The 18763-nt window shown below is 54.6% G+C and overlaps 2 protein-coding genes across 3 annotated transcripts in view; both read left to right on the forward strand.

The window, feature by feature from the left end:
- The window catches only part of LOC142488386 (uncharacterized), a 508298-nt gene that overhangs the window by 357378 nt on the left and 132157 nt on the right, over positions 1-18763 (forward strand). The gene's annotated exons all lie outside the window — the stretch shown is intronic.
- LOC142488393 (uncharacterized) overlaps positions 7254-18763 on the forward strand; it is a 40090-nt gene continuing 28580 nt past the window's right edge. The window contains exon 1 of the mRNA XM_075588873.1: positions 7254-8239. Within this exon, the coding sequence (XP_075444988.1) occupies positions 8221-8239 (19 nt within the window). The 5' untranslated portion in view covers positions 7254-8220. The remainder of the gene's footprint in view (positions 8240-18763) is intronic.

Genomic DNA, 18763 nt, shown 5'->3' on the forward strand with positions numbered 1-18763 from the left:
GCTTCCAGCATATTTAGGAAGGAGCCATCCTCCAGCACATCGTTGTACATGTGCTGCAAGTGAGGGCCAGGATAGCCGCAAATTTTTTATAGTAAAAGTTGGTGAACCTATCAGGTTTGGGAGTCTTGGAGGCTTTGAGATTCTTTCTAACCTGTAACACTTCCTCTATGGAAATCTTTTGATTTAATGCTACAGCCGCGGCCCCTTTTATTCTAACACTTCATCGATATTTTCCGGTGACTTTTTCCAAATGCCACACGCTTCGCCGCGTTCGTGCCGTATTCATGTCGCAATCATGCCGGCGTCACCCGCGATTGATCTGTTTAATGACAATGTTTTGGATTTAATTGGTTGCAATTCTTCGTGTATCCGCCAGGTGGCAGATATTCATGAATTGTAATGTGCTTCTTTAATGTGTCGACTTGCAGGTGTTTAAAAAATACCACAGTGTTCCTTTGTGAATTGACCTTGGTACCGAAGAAGTTGTACAACATTGTATCTATTTAGGCGTTTCATATTAAAAACTAAATTCAAAGTGTCTGGTGTTCTATTCCATTGTCCAGAGAGGTCCAGAGATGAGTACACTGCAGTCCGTGTTCCAAAAGCCCAACATAACGTACGCTTATTTAATATGGTCAGCAATTAGTTCAGCAGATGATAAGATGGCCACAGTTGGTCAAATGTATCAATATTTTATCGAAAATTATGACTTTTACAAATTTTCACCAGATGATGCTCTAGGGTGGAAGCGTGCGATAAGGAAAAAGTTATGTATCGATCCACGTTTTTTTCGTATTGCTCCTGCACCCAGAGTTACAGGAGGAGGGTATTGGTGTGTTGCCCCTGAATTTTCCAGTATCTTTGATAATGTAGCCATCATGACAAAAGATAAAGACTAAACATTTGTATTACTGTTTTTATTATAATAAATGGGCATTATTCATGATTATTTGTATTTTTCATTCTTCCATGATTATGCACCGGCCCTCAAATTTCAACTGACAGAAGAACTACAGTACACTACTGTACGTGTACAAAGAAGATAAACACTGAAAATGATTATTTGTATTTTTTATTCCTAATAAAATAAATATTTCATTACATTCACATTTTCTTTGAACTTTAAATTCACTGTGAATGTGTGAGGAAAGGGATTCTTCAAGAAGGCTTACATTTTTATTCATTGGTTACATTTTTATTCATTGGTTACATAATCAGATTAACATATTCAATTCGAGAAGGGTTTATCACAAGTGCGCATGCGTTACCGTAAACAAAGCTTGAATGGGTTGGGGGGTGGGGGGTTTATCATAATGGATTAGTGTAACAGGGGACTTATCCCTGTTCACAAATCTGCCTCTAATCCAGCAGTTTGGTGGTTAACTGCTGGTAGGCAATTAACTAACACCACCTGGCTGATTACAGGTATTAGAAAAAGCCTGACTCTGAGACAGGAAGAGAGATTCCTTAGTCCACAACTGGGCTGAACCTAAGAAGGACAGATGTCTTGAGCGGCAAGCTGACAAAGACAAAGGGGACAAAATTCTAAACCTGGAGTTGGACATTGCCTTAGCACACAAGGGTGCAGATCCAAGAGAGCAGAGAAGCTTCCCCTACAGCAGCCCAGCTAACAGATAAGACTTTTCGTATAAGACTATTATCTATGTCTATGTTGTCACGGTAGCTTATGTCAAGATATAATGAACACCAAATATCTGGGTTGAACTGAACGAGGCTTAGATATAAAATATATTTATTCCTTAAAAAGGTGAACACAGCAATTTAGTACAATTAACAGGCAAGAAGGTAACACTTACTTAGGGTTGGGTGATGGAGAAGTATCAGCTAGCAATTCCCCAGCAATCCGGTGACATTCCAGGTGGAATCAGAAGCACAACTAAAAACTGTAGGGTTGACACAGTTTATATACCTGTGTAACCCTATTCTTAACATTGAATACAGGCTATTGGTGAACAACTATCTGTATCCAATCCCTAACGTGGAGACACAGATTAACCCATGCCCCCCAGCTAGGTAGCATATGTGTACTGGGACTCTGAGGGTCTTATTTCTGTAACCCCATAATTAAATCAGGGGCGACGACCCATCTACCAAATGAAGTATCTGGTAGGATCTGCATTGTCTGTAGGTGTAGACATAACAATTACAAACCACTCCAGTTTGATGATTCTCCGCCCTCAGGTAACAATTAGAGTGGCAGAGTCTGTTGATTAGAAATTGGTTTCTAGTGTAAACAATCAGGGCAGTTAACTTTTGATCACAGTGCTTATGCACAATCATCCGGCTGCCCTTCATGACCTATTAGCATAACAGATGGAGTCTGCATTTTCAGAGCAGATCCAAAATACAATATACACTTTAATATCTACACATATTAATAAGTTCCGTTCTGGTGGGCTCAGTGGGTCGAAATTTGCCAGTTCTTAATGCCTATAGTGACTCCACACATTGGCCAAATTTCAACTCTCTGCGACCTCCAGAACTGGAGATACAGAAATGCACTTTAAAACATTAAAATACAGGATTATAATGGAACAGGGGAACATACATTTTCCTGACATGACAAGGTGTAAGCCACATTCCTGGACCACAGTCCAGTTAACCCCTTGCCTCCCTGGTGAGGTCAGGGGGTTGCCATATGGGGTGCAACCCCTTTAATACCAGGCCAACCCCCCTCTCCCTCTACATATATATATTGATAAATGTCTCTATGATTTGGGCTGGTGAATCGCTGGGCAAATCACACAGTTAAAGAGAATTGGATCACAAGTGTATATATACTCCAGAGTGAAGTGGATTTTGTTTGCTTATTTACATGTTTGCTGTGTTTAAAGAAAGAGGCGCAATAAAGCCCTATTTTAATTTCACCTTAAAACAGTCTCCATTGCGTACCTCTGAACACGTCTCTTAGGCTAAGGCCCCGCTCCCAGAGTCAGCGCACCTGCGCTGCTGACAGGCGGTGCGCTGAGATACACAGACCGCGATCTGCGGTCTGTAGGGAGCGGGAGCCGGAGCGGGAGGTGGGCGGTTTGACAGGGAGGGGGGCGTGGCTTGAGCGGAGGGACCCGCTACTCTTCCCCCCCCCCTCCCTCCACGGACTCGGGCTGGAGCTGGAAAGTAAGTTTAAACACACACACGCAGGCACTCATTCATACACACACACACACACACACGCAGACACTCATTCATACACACACGCGCGCACACGCGCACACACACACAGGCAGGCACTCACGCACTCATACACACACACACACAGACAGAGGCAGGCACGCACGCACTCAGGCACACACACAGACACGCACTCACCTGCTTTCACTCCACACTCCTCCCCGCTCTCCGAAGCCTCTCCTCCTCCCGAAGCCTCCCCTCCCCATTGGCTCACAGCCACACACGTCACGCGTCAAAGCTAGGAAACACCATTCTGTGGTGTCTCCTAGCGGCTGACGCGCTACAGCGTGTAATCAGCTGTGCAGCCCGTGGGGACCGGGACCGGCTTGCGAGGATTCCCCTGCTGGTGGGGAACTCGTGACCCGCCGCCCGCGCCAACGAGCGCAGCGGGACCGAGGCCTTACAATTAGCATAAGGGATTAGCCAAATCAATAAAAATTACATCAAGCATGTGAATGACCAGTGTCACATTAAAAAGCTACAGTACCGATAGAATATCAGAATAACAAGAATTTTTATGCAGGCACACGTCTGGAAACGAAACATAAAAGAAATATTTTTTTCCAGACTTGAACTTCCACATATTTGTGAAGTTATACACGCATGCGCATTAATCATCAACTAGGTCCCTTCCCAAAGAGGATTACACGCAAGCGCTGAAATGTGACACCAGGCTCTGTACGTTATACACGTAGGAATGTGATGACAGGTTTGGGATGATTGAAGCCAGAAAGCCATCTGGCTGGGAGAGGTGTACTGAACTGTAGATAAGAAGTTGAAATAGTACTTTAGCCGTGTGTGTGGGGGCGAGAAGTAGAGCGCTGTATGCGCCGAAATGTGATACTGTAACACGCCTATGCGTTTCAACAATGTTCAAATGAGACATACAGTACTATAGGGTACACGCATAATATAAAGAGTATGAAAACAAGTAAAAGTACCGATTATAAAATACTGTAATACTGTATAGAAATGTGTTCATTTTATATTCGAAGAAGATGCGACGCTATATATTTGTAATACTGTATACTGTAAATCCCCCATTTTCCAAATACTGCGCACACACAGACATAATGCATTAGACTTATTAGACTTTTAAGACAACAGCTCGCGAACGCCCACCTGTGTTTTTAGACGGTATTGCAGAATAGCGGACAGCGCTAAAAATCCGAGTGCTACGGAAAAAAAGAAAATATACCGCATCTGGCCGCGGTGAGCAGAACGCCGCGGATCCGGCCGCATTAGGATAAAGGAGGCCGCAGCTGTATGTGGTCTTGCGGTGTGATACCCGAGAGGTATGCCATTTTCAAAAAGGACGCAATGTTTTCCTCCACTTGAGCAGATGCACAGACCGTCTTCCCTGCATATAGGTTGGCATAGTAGTCCTAGAATTCTTTTGCTATTGGTGTGGGATTGGAAGTCAGAGTTCCAGACCTTTCTCTAATAGAGTGGATATTATAGCTAGATTTTTTTTTTTTATTTCTAAGTTTGGCTGCCAGCATCGAGTCCGGCTTGTTGAATTTCACAAAACAAAAAAGGGATTGTTCTGCTTGAGATACCAGGCAAATGTTAAGTTCCGCCCAGTTTAAACTTTGGAGAACAGAAACCGAATGATTTATTTTATGAAGAGATGAGAGCGAGTCTCTTATTCTGGAGGGATTTTATTTTTCATAGTCTTTCTAAGCTTATTAGATAACCTCGGATTGTTGTCTTGTGGTCGCCCCACAGAGAAGTTTGTAAGTCTACTGATCCTACATTGGTGCTGAAATAATGTCCTAGTTCTAAGGCTACTTTAGATAAATTTCTTGGATTTTAACCAAGCCCTTGGTAAGTCTCCAATTAGCTCCTCTTTTGGGCAAGTCTAGGTAATTTTGATCAGGGCATGGTTTGACCAGGAGATATTATGTATTTTGGATTTGGAAACAATACTTAGTTGGGTGGCTGGGACGAAGATGTAGTCAAACCTTGAGTAGGATAGATAGGGGGCAGAGTAGAAGGTGTAGTCCTTCACACTTCGGTTATCTTCTCGCCAGGCATCTACCAGATTCAAAGCCCTCAACCAACCGAAGGAATGCTAACAAAAAATCTCTTATCGGGTTGAGTCTAAGGAGATGGGGTTTTATGACCAGTTTAAAGTCGCCTCCAATTATTATGTTACCCTTGGCCACGGTGTTGAGTGTTTTAAAAAAACCATTTAGAAACTGAGCGCTTCTTTCATTTTGTACATATATATATTTGCTAGTGTAATAGTTTTTACCAAACAATGATCCTACTAGTATTATAAATCTGCCCTATCCTTTTTGATTACATTGGGAACAAATTGTGTGCTGCGGTTGAAAAAAATCACCACCCTCTCTTTCTGACCGAGGCTGAGGAGTGGTAAAATTGCTGAAATTATTTATCACAATACTTTGGAAATGCTGAGTTTTACGTATCCTCCTCATTCTTTTAAAGGCTGAGAGATAACCTTCTTTTGTTTGGGCTGTTAAAACCTTTAACGTTTAATGATATTATTTTTAAAGACGTGACTGGAGATATATATGTATGTATGTATGTATATATGTATAAAAACACAGAAAAAACAGGCGCACTCATAGCGTAAAATTGTATAACAATAAATTTATGGAGTAAGGGATAAAAATGTACACTCACAAACAAAGCTGAAAAAAATGTGTTTTTGAGTACAACTCAGCCCGTTCAGATGCAGGAACCCAAGGAGGAGGACTTCGGTGTGATGTCCGCGGTGTGTCTTGCCACAATAGCCCCTCTAGGTCCTGGCAGGGACCGAAAGCCACGAGGGACGCGGCCTTCCCCTCTCTCCGGTGCTACACAGAGCATACACTGAATAGAGTCTCGCGTGAACTCAATGATGTCAGCGAGGTTTCAGCCGGGGAGAGTTCACAGTGTAAACAGGAACTCGAATGTCTGAATGGCTGGTAGCAAAATGCTAGCAAAGCAGCAGGAGTGCAATAATGTAGATGAGTGCAAATAAAATATATAAACTGGACAGTAGGCTCCACAGCAATCTCTACGCGTTTCGTCTCAAGCGAGACTTCATCAGGAGTTGTATATATATATATATATATATATATATGTATATGTATTTATATGTCTTTTCTATATTGACATATTTCATTTACCTATATTATTAATAACCAAGTAATTCAGTTTGTACAGTATCACTACTTTTGATTTTTCTTAGACATCTTGTTTAAATTTTCTCTTTTACCAATTTCAATTACTATTGGAGGTTATCTTTAGGATACAATATACATATTTAATCATATAGTTTATTTAATTATATATAAGGCTATATGCATCATGGATATATTTATTGGTCAAGGGTTACAGGTGACGTTTTCTTTGACCACCACTAACCTGATCGGGATGGCCCAGAGGTATTTTACTCCCGTCGACCTCAGCTGGAATCGTCAGGAAGCTTCTCCGCCTATCCACTTACGATGGTGATTGACCCTGGGAGACCATAAGAGGGATATTTTCAAAAGCCAGATCGAAAAGACCCCTCGTTGTGCATGTGAAGGCCTTCTTGGTTTTGAAGTAGTGGAATCGGAGGATGATATCTCTTTGAGTTCCGAGGCCAGTGGGCGCGGTCATAGAGCCCTGTAACAGTAGTCTAGTTGTAAGGCCTCCTCAGTTTGGTCAGGTAGGACTTGGTTTAACCATTTGGAAACAAACTCTTCTGAATCCGTGATTGACTAGGGGGATGCCTCTGATTCTGATTTTTTTTTCTCCCTTCCCGGTTCTCGGAATCCTCCTGTTTCTCCAAGATCTCACAGACCTGTTTTTGGAGTACTTCCAGTTTTTCCTTTCTTTTGGGCTTTAATGAAATCATCCAGTTTATGGTCCACTGCATCGGTTCTCTGGCCTAGGGCAGCGATATCCTGTTTGAGGATGGACCGTATGGTTTATTTTTTTTGTGCCCCTGTCTTCTATGACTCTTTTGGGGTTAATAATCTTAGGTTTGAAAGCTCGTACTAAATGCAGTATATTTGTCCAATAAAACAGATCATTCCAATTCTGTTTTCTCTTTTATACAGACACATTCTGACATCCAACAAATATAGATCAAGGAACCTCTGGTCAGCATCTCCAGAGCGGCACTACCCACTACCAGCACCTCCAGAGCAGCACTGCCTACTGCCAGCACCTCCAGAGCAGCACTGCCCCCTGCCAGCACCTCCAGAGCAGCACTGCCCACTGCCAGCATCTCCAGAGCAGCACTGCTCACTGCCAGCACCTCCAGAGCAGCACTGCCCACTGCCAGCACCTCCAGAGCAGCACTGCCCGCTGCCAGCACCTCCAGAGCAGCACTGCCAGCACCTCCAGAGCAGCACTGCCCTCTGCCAGCACCTCCAGAGCAGCACTGCCCCCTGCCAGCACCTCCAGAGCAGCACTGCCCCTGTCAGCACCTCCAGCGCAGCACTGCCCCCTGCCAGCACCTCCAGAGCAGCACTGCCCCCTGCCAGCACCTCCAGAGCAGCACTGCCCCCTGCCAGCACCTCCAGAGCAGCACTGCCCCCTGCCAGCACCTCCAGAGCAGCACTGCCCCCTGCCATCACCTCCAGAGCAGCACTGCCCCCTGCCAGCACCTCCAGAGCAGCACTGCCCCCTGCCAGCACCTCCAGAGCAGCACTGCCCCCTGCCAGCACCTCCAGAGCAGCTCTGCCCACTGCCAGCACCTCCAGAGCAGCTCTGCCCACTGCCAGCACCTCCAGAGCAGCACTGCCCACTGCCAGCACCTCCAGAGCAGTACTGCCCACTGCCAGCACCTCCAGAGCAGCACTGCCCACTGCCAGCACCTCCAGAGCAGCACTGCCCACTGCCAGCACCTCCAGAGCAGCACTGCCCACTGCCAGCACCTCCAGAGCAGCACTGCCCGCTGCCAGCACCTCCAGAGCAGCACTACCCGCTGCCAGCACCTCCAGAACAGCACTGCCCGCTGCCAGCACCTCCAGAGCAGCACTGCCCGCTGCCAGCACCTCCAGAGCAGCACTGCCCGCTGCCAGCATGGATCCACGCTTGTTAAGTGAGTAAAGGAGATATTTTGGTGTCTTTAAAATCTGCAAGGAGGGAATATCTGATTATTTGGGAGTTATGCGAGTCAAACACCCAAACTAATCTTGTTTTCTTATAGAACCAGCAGCAGGTAAGAAGATAATAGAAAAAGATTAAAAACAGCGCACAACTCTCGTGGTGTAGTAAATAAAATATATTGTGGTAACATGTACAAAACATGTTATGCCTGTATGAATATAACTGATGTACGTGCATAACTCACCTGCTGCAATACAGGCATACCCCGCTTTAAGGACACTCACTTTAAGTACACTCGCGAGTAAGGACATATCGCCCAATAGGCAAACAGCAGCTCGCGCATACGCCTGTCAGCACGTCCTCGACAGGAATACCAGCTCCCTACCTGCACCGAAGCTGTGCGCAAGCGGGGAGACTATAGAGCCTGTTACACATGTGTTATTTACTAGTACAGTACATGCATCGATAAGTGGATAAAAGGTAGTGCTTCACTTTAAATACATTTTCGCTTTACATACATGCTCCGGTCCCATTGCGTACGTTACTGCGGGGTATGCCTGTATAGCACAATATATTTTATTTACTACACCATGAGAGTTGTGCGCTGTCTTTCTTCTTTTTACGAGCACTTCAGGATGATCAGCCATCCTATCTAAACAGCAGCAGACGCTCAGGTGTTACAGCACAGGTTTTATTGATTTAATATCACCTATGTGTGTTTAAGACACTGTTATATACGCTTGTAAGCTTATATACAATATTCACAATTCTGTTTGTGACACTACAAACATTGCAATTATAAATTTGAATATCACTATATTCAGTGTTCGACAATTATATACGCCCGGGCGAGTAAATATTGGCACAAGCAGCACACGTGTATTTTTTAAATTTCCCGCGCTCGCGCTGCTGTTTTTCCCGCGCTCGCGCTGGAGGAAAAAAAAAAAGCCGGCTCTCTGATCACTGCCTTCGCTCCTCCCCCGCCTCTCAGCAACTTTCCCTCCTCAGCTCTTCCACTCCTCCCCCTTCCGCCAGCCAGCCCCTTCCACGCCTGTCTGCCTCAGGCCCCTGCAGGGTCATCTGTCACCCCCCCCTCCCTCGCATTGGGCCATCCGCCCCCCCCCCTCGCATCGGCCATCCACCACCCCCTCCCATCGGGCCATCCACCACCCCCTCCCATCGGGCCATCCACCACCCCCTCCCATCGGGCCATCCACCACCCCCCCCTCACCCCAATCTCTCCCGGCCTCCGTGACCCCCCCCTCACCCCACGCGTGCCTCTCCCTGCTCTAAGCAGGGGAAATCCCCTAACCGGAGCCTCTCCCGGAAATCCCCTCACCGGAGCCTCTCCCGGAAATCCCCTCACCGGAGCCTCTCCCTGCTCTAAGCAGGGGAAATCCCCTCACCGGAGCCTCTCCCTGCTCTAAGCAGGGGAAATCCCCTCACCGGAGCCTCTCCCTGCTCTAAGCAGGGGAAATCCCCTACTGGCCCTTATCCATTTTCAGGGAATACTGCGGCGTCCGCCTCTGGAGGGGGCGCGGCCCCTTGCAGAGGCCCTCCTGCTGTGCGGAGGCCCCTGCTGCCATGTGCGACCCCCTGCCTTGCGGGTGAGTGTTTGTGTGTGTGAGTGACAGACTGCGTGTGTGTGAGTGACAGACTGTGTGTGAGTGTGAGTGTGAGTTTGTCTGAGTGAGAGTGGGTGTCTGTGTGTCTGAGTGTGTCACCCTCTCTCCCTCTCCCTGTGTCACCCTCTCCCTGTGTCACCCTCTCCCTGTGTCACCCTCTCCCTGTGTCACCCTCTCCCTCTCCCTGTGTCACCCTCTCCCTCTATCTCCCTCTCCCTGTGTCACTCTCTCCCTCTCCCTGTGTCACCCTCTCCCCTGTGTCACCCTCCCTCTCCCTGTGTCACCCTCTCCCTGTCACCCTGTCCCTCTATCTCCCTCTCCCTGTGTCACCCTCTCCCTGTGTCACCCTCCCTCTCCCTGTGTCACCTTCTCTCCCTCTCCCTGTGTCACCCTCTCCCTGTGTCACCCTCTCCCTCCCTCACCCTCTCTCTCCCTCTCCCTGTGTCACCCTCTCCCTGTGTCACCCTCCCTCTCCCTGTGTCACCCTCCCTCTCCCTGTGTCACCCTCCCTCTCCCTGTGTCACCCTCCCTCTCCCTGTGTCACCCTCCCTCTCCCTGTGTCACCCTCCCTCTCCCTGTGTCACCCTCCCTCTCCCTGTGTCACCCCCCCTCTCCCTGTGTCACCCCCTCCCTCTCCCTGTGTCACCCTCTCCCTCTCCCTGTGTCACCCCCTCCCTCTCCCTGTGTCACCCCCTCCCTCTCCCTGTGTCACCCCCTCCCTCTCCCTGTGTCACCCTCTCCCTCTCCCTGTGTCACCCCCTCCTCTCCCTGTGTCACCCTCTCCCTCTCCCTCTCCCTGTGTCACCCTCTCCCTCTCCCTGTGTCACCCTCTCTCTCCCTCTCCCTGTGTCACCCTCTCCCTCCCCCTGTGTCACCCTCTCTCTCCCTCCCCCTGTGTCACCCTCTCTCTCCCTCCCCCTGTGTCACCCTCTCTCTCCCTCTCCCTGTGTCACCCTCTCTCTCCCTCTCCCTGTGTCACCCTCCCTCTCCCTGTGTCACCCTCCCCTCTCCCTGTGTCACCCTCCCTCTCCCTGTGTCACCCTCCCTCTCCCTGTGTCACCCTCCCTCTCCCTGTGTCACCCTCTCCCTGTGTCACCCTCTCCCTGTGTCACCCTCTCCCTGTGTCACCCTCTCCCTGTGTCACCCTCTCCCTGTGTCACCCCTCCTCCCCTGTGTCACCCTCTCCCTGCGTCACCCTCCCTCTCCCTGCGTCACCCTCCCTCTCCCCTGCGTCACCCTCCCTCTCCCTGCGTCACCCTCCCTCTCTCTGCGTCACCCTCTCCCTCTCTCCCCTGCGTCACCCTCTCCCTCTCTCCCTGCGTCACCCTCTCCTCTCTCCCTGCGTCACCCTCTCCCTCTCTCCCTGCGTCACCCTCTCCCTCTCTCCCTGCGTCACCCTCTCCCTCTCTCCCTGCGTCACCCTCTCCCTCTCTCCCTGTGTCACCCTCTCCCTCTCTCCCCTGTGTCACCCTCTCCCTCTCTCCCTGTCTCCTTCTCCCTGTGTCACCCTCTCCCTCTCCCTGTGTCACCCTCCCTCTCTCCCTGTGTCACCCTCCCTCTCCCTGTGTCACCCTCCCTCTCCCTGTGTCACCCTCCCTCTCCCTGTGTCACCCTCCCTCTCCCTGTGTCACCCTCCTCCCTCTCCCTGTGTCACCCTCTCCCTCTCCCTGTGTCACCCTCTCCCTGTGTCACCCTCTCCCTCTCCCTGTGTCACCCTCTCCCTGTGTCACCCTCTCCCTGTGTCACCCTCTCCCTGTGTCACCCTCTCCCTGTGTCACCCTCTCCCTGTGTCACCCTCTCCCTGTGTCACCCTCCCTCTCCGTGTCACCCTCTCCCTCTCTCCCTGTGTCTCCCTTTCCCTCTCTCCCTGTCTCCCTCTCCCTGTGTCACCCTCTCCCTCTCCCTGTGTCACCCCCTCCCTCTCCCTGTGTCACCCTCTCCCTCTCCCTGTGTCACCCCCTCCCTCTCCCTGTGTCACCCTCTCTCTCCCTCTCCCTGTGTCACCCTCTCTCTCCTCTCCCTGTGTCACCCTCTCTCTCCCCTCTCCCTGTGTCACCCTCTCTCTCCCTCTCCCTGTGTCACCCTCTCTCTCCCTCTCCCTGTGTCACCCTCTCTCTCCCTCTCCCTGTGTCACCCTCCCTCTCCCTGTGTCACCCTCCCTCTCCCTGTGTCACCCTCCCTCTCCCTGTGTCACCCACCCTCTCCCTGTGTCACCCTCTCCCTGTGTCACCCTCTCCCTGTGTCACCCTCTCCCTGTGTCACCCTCTCCCTGTGTCACCCCTCTCCCTGTGTCACCCTCTCCCTGTGTCACCCTCTCCCTGTGTCACCCCTCTCCCTGTGTCACCCTCTCCCTGTGTCACCCTCTCCCTGTGTCACCCTCTCCCTGTGTCACCCTCCTCTCCCTGTGTCACCCTCTCCCTCTCTCCCTGTGTTACCCTCCCTCTCCCTGTGTCACCCTCTCCCTCTCTCCCTGTGTTACCCTCTCCCTGTGTCACCCTCCCTCTCCCTGTCACCCTCTCCCCTCTCTCCCTGTGTCACCCTCTCCCTCTCTCCCTGTGTCACCCTCTCCCTCTCTCCCTGTGTCACCCTCTCCCCTCTCTCCCTGTGTCACCCTCTCCCTCTCTCCCTGTGTCACCCTCTCCCTCTCTCCCTGTGTCACCCTCTCCCTCTCTCCCTGTGTCACCCTCTCCCTGTGTCACCCTCCCTCGCCCTGTGTCACCCTCCCTCGCCCTGTGTCACCCTCCCTCGCCCTGTGTCACCCTCCCTCGCCCTGTGTCACCCTCCCTCTCCCTGTGTCACCCTCCCTCTCCCTGTGTCACCCTCCCTCTCCCTGTGTCACCCTCCCTCTCCCTGTGTCACCCTCCCTCTCCCTGTGTCACCCTCCCTCTCCCTGTGTCACCCTCCCTCTCCCTCTGTCACCCTCTCCCTCTCTCCCTGTGTCTCCCTCTCCCTGTGTCACCCTCTCCCTCTCCCTGTGTCACCCTCCCTCTCCCTGTGTCACCCTCCCTCTCCCTGTGTCACCCTCCCTCTCCCTGTGTCACCCCCTCCCTCTCCCTGTGTCACCCCCTTCCTCTCCCTGTGTCACCCCCTCTCCCTCTCCCTGTGTCACCCCCTCCCTCTCCCTGTGTCACCCTCTCCCTGTGTCACCCTCTCTCTCCCTCTCCCCGTGTCACCCTCTCTCTCCCTGTGTCACCCCTCTCTCTCCCTCTCCCCGTGTCACCCTCTCTCTCCCTCTCCCTGTGTCCACCCTCTCTCTCCCTCTCCCTGTGTCACCCTCTCTCTCCCTCTCCCTGTGTCACCCTCCCTCTCCCCTGTGTCACCCTCCCTCTCCCTGTGTCACCCTCCCCTCTCCCTGTGTCACCCTCCCTCTCCCTGTGTCACCCTCTCCCTCTCCCTGTGTCACCCTCTCCCTCTCCTGTGTCACCCTCTCCCTCTCTCCCTGTGTCACCCTCTCCCTCTCTCCCTGTGTCACCCTCTCCCTCTCTCCCTGTGTCACCCTCTCCCTCTCTCCCTGTGTCACCCTCTCCCTGTGTCACCCTCTCCCTGTGTCACCCTCTCCCTGTGTCACCCTCTCCCTGTGTCACCCTCTCCCTCTCTCCCTGTGTCACCCTCTCCCTGTGTCACCCTCCCTCTCCCTGTGTCACCCTCCCTCTCCCTGTGTCACCCTCCCTCTCCTCTGTCACCCTCCCTCTCCCTCTGTCACCCTCCCTCTCCCTGTGTCACCCTCCTCTCCCTCTGTCACCCTCCCTCTCCCTCTCCCTGTGTCACCCTCTCCCTCTCTCCCTGTGTCTCCCTCTCCCTGTGTCACCCTCTCCCTGTGTCACCCTCCCTCTCCCTCTGTCACCCCTCCCTCTTCCCTGTGTCACCCTCCCTCTCCCTGTGTCACCCTCCCTCTCCCTGTGTCACCCTCCCTCTCCCTGTGTCACCCTCCCTCTCCCTGTGTCACCCTCCCTCTCCCTGTGTCACCCCCTCCCTCTCCCTGTGTCACCCCCCTCCCTCTCCCTGTGTCACCCCCTCCCTCTCCCTGTGTCACCCCCTCCCTCTCCCTGTGTCACCCTCTCCCTCTCCCTGTGTCACCCCCTCCCTCTCCCTGTGTCACCCCCTCCCTCTCCCTGTGTCACCCCCTCCCTCTCCTGTGTCACCCTCTCCCTCTCCCTGTGTCACCCCCTCCCTCTCCCTGTGTCACCCTCTCCCTGTGTCACCCTCTCTCTCCCTCTCCCTGTGTCACCCTCTCTATCCCTCTCCCTGTGTCACCCTCTCACTCCCTCTCCCTGTGTCACCCTCTCTCTCCCTCTCCCTGTGTCACCCTCTCTCTCCCTCTCCCTGTGTCACCCTCTCTCTCCCTCTCCCTGTGTCACCCTCCCTCTCCCTGTGTCACCCTCTCCCTGTGTCACCCTCTCCCTGTGTCACCCTCTCCCTGTGTCACCCTCTCCCTGTGTCACCCTCTCCCTGTGTCACCCTCTCCCTGTGTCACCCTCTCCCTGTGTCACCCTCTCCCTGTGTCACCCTCTCCCTGTGTCACCCTCTCCCTGTGTCACCCTCTCCCTGTGTCACCCTCTCCCTGTGTCACCCTCCCTCTCCCTGCGTCACCTTCTCCCTCTCTCCCTGCGTCACCCTCTCCCTCTCTCCCTGCGTCACCCTCTCCCTCTCTCCCTGCGTCACCCTCTCCCTCTCTCCCTGCGTCACCCTCTCCCTCTCTCCCTGCGTCACCCTCTCCCTCTCTCCCTGCGTCACCCTCTCCCTCTCTCCCTGCGTCACCCTCTCCCTCTCTCCCTGCGTCACCCTCTCCCTCTCTCCCTGTGTCTCCCTCTCCCTGTGTCACCCTCTCCCTCTCCCTGTGTCACCCTCCCTCTCCCTGTGTCACCCTCCCTCTCCCTGTGTCACCCTCCCTCTCCCTGTGTCACCCTCCCTCTCCCTGTGTCACCCTCTCCCTCTCCCTGTGTCACCCCCTCCCTCTCCCTGTGTCACCCTCTCCCCTGTGTCACCCTCTCTCTCCCTCTCCCCGTGTCACCCTCTCTCTCCCTGTGTCACCCTCTCTCTCCCTCTCCCCGTGTCACCCCTCTCTCTCCCTCTCCCTGTGTCACCCTCTCTCTCCCTCTCCCTGTGTCACCCTCTCTCTCCCTCTCCCTGTGTCACCCTCCCTCTCCCTGTGTCACCCTCCCTCTCCCTGTGTCACCCTCCCCTCTCCCTGTGTCACCCTCCCTCTCCCTGTGTCACCCTCTCCCTCTCCCTGTGTCACCCTCTCCCTCTCCCTGTGTCACCCTCTCCCTCTCTCCCTGTGTCACCCTCTCCCTCTCTCCCTGTGTCACCCTCTCCCTCTCTCCCTGTGTCACCCTCTCCCTCTCTCCCTGTGTCACCCTCTCCCTGTGTCACCCTCTCCCTGTGTCACCCTCTCCCTGTGTCACCCTCTCCCTGTGTCACCCTCTCCCTCTCTCCCTGTGTCACCCTCTCCCTGTGTCACCCTCCCTCTCCCTGTGTCACCCTCCCTCTCCCTGTGTCACCCTCCCTCTCCCTCTGTCACCCTCCCTCTCCCTCTGTCACCCTCCCTCTCCCTGTGTCACCCTCCCTCTCCCTCTGTCACCTCCCTCTCCCTCTCCTGTGTCACCCTCTCCCTCTCTCCCTGTGTCTCCCTCTCCCTGTGTCACCCTCTCCCTGTGTCACCCTCCCTCTCCCTCTGTCACCCTCCCTCTCCCTGTGTCACCCTCCCTCTCCTGTGTACCCTCCCTCTCCCTGTGTCACCCTCCCTCTCCCTGTGTCACCCTCCCTCTCCCTGTGTCACCCTCCCTCTCCCTGTGTCACCCCCTCCCTCTCCCTGTGTCACCCCCTCCCTCTCCCTGTGTCACCCCCTCCCTCTCCCTGTGTCACCCCCTCCCTCTCCCTGTGTCACCCCCTCCCTCTCCCTGTGTCACCCCTCTCCCTCTCCCTGTGTCACCCCCTCCCTCTCCCTGTGTCACCCCCTCCCTCTCCCTGTGTCACCCCCTCCCTCTCCCTGTGTCACCCTCCCTCCCTGTGTCACCCCTCCCTCTCCCTGTGTCACCCTCTCCCTGTGTCACCCTCTCTCTCCCTCTCCCTGTGTCACCCTCTCTATCCCTCTCCCTGTGTCACCCTCTCACTCCCTCTCCCTGTGTCACCCTCTCTCTCCCTCTCCCCTGTGTCACCCTCTCTCTCCCTCTCCCTGTGTCACCCTCTCTCTCCCTCTCCCTGTGTCACCCTCCTCTCCCTGTGTCACCCTCTCCCTGTGTCAACCCTCTCCCTGTGTCACCCTCTCCCTGTGTCACCCTCTCCCTGTGTCACCCTCTCCCTGTGTCACCCTCTCCCTGTGTCACCCTCTCCCTGTGTCACCCTCTCCCTGTGTCACCCTCTCCCTGTGTCACCCTCTCCCTGTGTCACCCTCTCCCTGTGTCACCCTCTCCCTGTGTCACCCTCTCCCTGTGTCACCCTCCCTCTCCCTGCGTCACCTTCTCCCTCTCTCCCTGCGTCACCCTCTCCCTCTCTCCCTGCGTCACCCTCTCCCTCTCTCCTGCGTCACCCTCTCCCTCTCTCCCTGCGTCACCCTCTCCCTCTCTCCCTGCGTCACCCTCTCCCTCTCTCCCTGCGTCACCCTCTCCCTCTCTCCCTGCGTCACCCTCTCCCTCTCTCCCTGCGTCACCCTCTCCCCTCTCTCCCTGCGTCACCCTCTCCCTCTCTCCCTGTGTCTCCCTCTCCCTGTGTCACCCTCTCCCTCTCCCTGTGTCACCCTCCCTCTCCCTGTGTCACCCTCCCTCTCCCTGTGTCACCCTCCCTCTCCCTGTGTCACCCTCCCTCTCCCTGTGTCACCCTCCCTCTCCCTGTGTCACCCTCCCTCTCCCTGTGTCACCCTCCCTCTCCCTGTGTCACCCTCCCTCTCCCTGTGTCACCCTCCCTCTCCCTGTGTCACCCCCCGTCTCCCTGTGTCACCCCCTCCCTCTCCGTGTCACCCTCTCCCTCTCCCTGTGTCACCCCCTCCCTCTCCCTGTGTCACCCCTCTCCCTCTCCCTGTGTCACCCCCTCCCTCTCCCTGTGTCACCCCCTCCCTCTCCCTGTGTCACCCCCTCCCTCTCCCTGTGTCACCCTCTCCCTCTCCCTGTGTCACCCTCTCCCTCTCCCTGTGTCACCCTCTCTCTCCCTGTGTCACCCTCTCTCTCCCTGTGTCACCCTCTCCCTGTGTCACCCTCTCCCTGTGTCACCCTCTCCCTGTGTCACCCTCCCTCTCCCTGTGTCACCCTCCTCCCTGTGTCACCCTCTCCCTGTGTCACCCTCTCCCTGTGTCACCCTCTCCCTGTGTCACCCTCCCTCTCCCTGTGTCACCCTCCCTGTGTCACCCTCCCTCTCCCTGTGTCACCCTCCCTCTCCCTGTGTCACCCTCCCTCTCCCTGTGTCACCCTCCCTCTCCCTGTGTCACCCTCCCTCTCCCTGTGTCACCCTCCCTCTCCCTGTGTCTCCCTCCCTCTCCCTGTGTCACCCTCCCTCTCCCTGTGTCACCCTCCCTCTCCCTGTGTCACCCTCCCTCTCCCTGTGTCACCCTCTCCCTCTCCCTGTGTCACCCCCTCCCTCTCCCTGTGTCACCCTCTCCCTCTCCCTGTGTCACCCCCTCCCTCTCCCTGTGTCACCCCCTCCCTCTCCTTGTGTCACCCTCTCCCTCTCCCTGTGTCACCCTCTCCCTCTCCCTGTGTCACCCTCTCCCTCTCCCTGTGTCACCCTCTCCCTCCCCCTGTGTCACCCTCTCTCTCCCTCTCCCTGTGTCACCCCCTCCCTCTCCCTGTGTCACCCTGTCCCTGTGTCACCCTCTCCCTCTCCCTGTGTCACCCTCTCCCTCTCCCTGTGTCACCCTCTCTCTCCCTCTCCCTGTGTCACCCTCTCTCTCCCTCTCCCTTTGTCACCCTCTCCCTCCCCCTGTGTCACCCTCTCTCTCCCTCTCCCTGTGTCACCCTCTCTCTCCCTCTCCCTGTGTCACCCTCCCTCTCCCTGTGTCACCATCCCTCTCCCTGTGTCACCCTCCCTCTCCCTGTGTCACCCTCTCCCTGTGTCACCCTCCCTCTGTGTCACCCTCTCCCTGTGTCACCCTCTCCCTGTGTCACCCTCTCCCCTGTGTCACCCTCTCCCTGTGTCACCCTCTCCCTGTGTCACCCTCTCCCTGTGTCACCCTCTCCCTGTGTCACCCCTCTCCCTGTGTCACCCTCTCCCTGTGTCACCCTCCCTCTCCCTGTGTCACCCTCCTCTCCCTGTGTCACCCTCCCTCTCCCTGCGTCACCCTCCCTCTCCCTGCGTCACCCTCCCTCTCCCTGCGTCACCCTCCCTCTCCCTGCGTCTCCCTGCGTCACCCTCCCTCTCCTGCGTCACCCTCTCCCTCTCTCCCTGTGTCACCCTCTCCCTCTCTCCCTGTGTCACCCTCTCACTCTCTCCCTGTGTCACCCTCTCCCTCTCTCCCTGTGTCTCCCCTCTCCCTGTGTCACCCCCTCCCTCTCCCTGTGTCACCCTCCTCCCTCTCCCTGTGTCACCCTCTCCCTCTCCCTGTGTCACCCTCTCTCTCCCTGTGTCACCCTCTCCCTGTGTCACCCTCTCCCTGTGTCACCCCTCTCCCTGTGTCACCCTCTCTCCCTGTGTCACCCCTCTCCCTGTGTCACCCTCCTCTCCCTGTGTCACCCTCTCCCTGTGTCACCCCCCTCTCCCTGTGTCACCCTCCCTCTCCCTGTGTCACCCTCCCTCTCCCTGTGTCACCCTCCCTCTCCCTGTGTCACCCTCCCTCTCCCTGTGTCACCCTCCCTCTCCCTGTGTCACCCTCCCTCTCCCTGTGTCACCCTCCCTCTCCTGTGTCACCCTCTCCTCTCCCTGTGTCTCCCTCCCTCTCCCTGTGTCCACCCTCCCTCTCCCTA

This window comes from Ascaphus truei, chromosome 2 (genome assembly GCF_040206685.1).
Source record: "Ascaphus truei isolate aAscTru1 chromosome 2, aAscTru1.hap1, whole genome shotgun sequence".
Taxonomy (NCBI): Eukaryota; Metazoa; Chordata; class Amphibia; order Anura; family Ascaphidae; genus Ascaphus; species Ascaphus truei.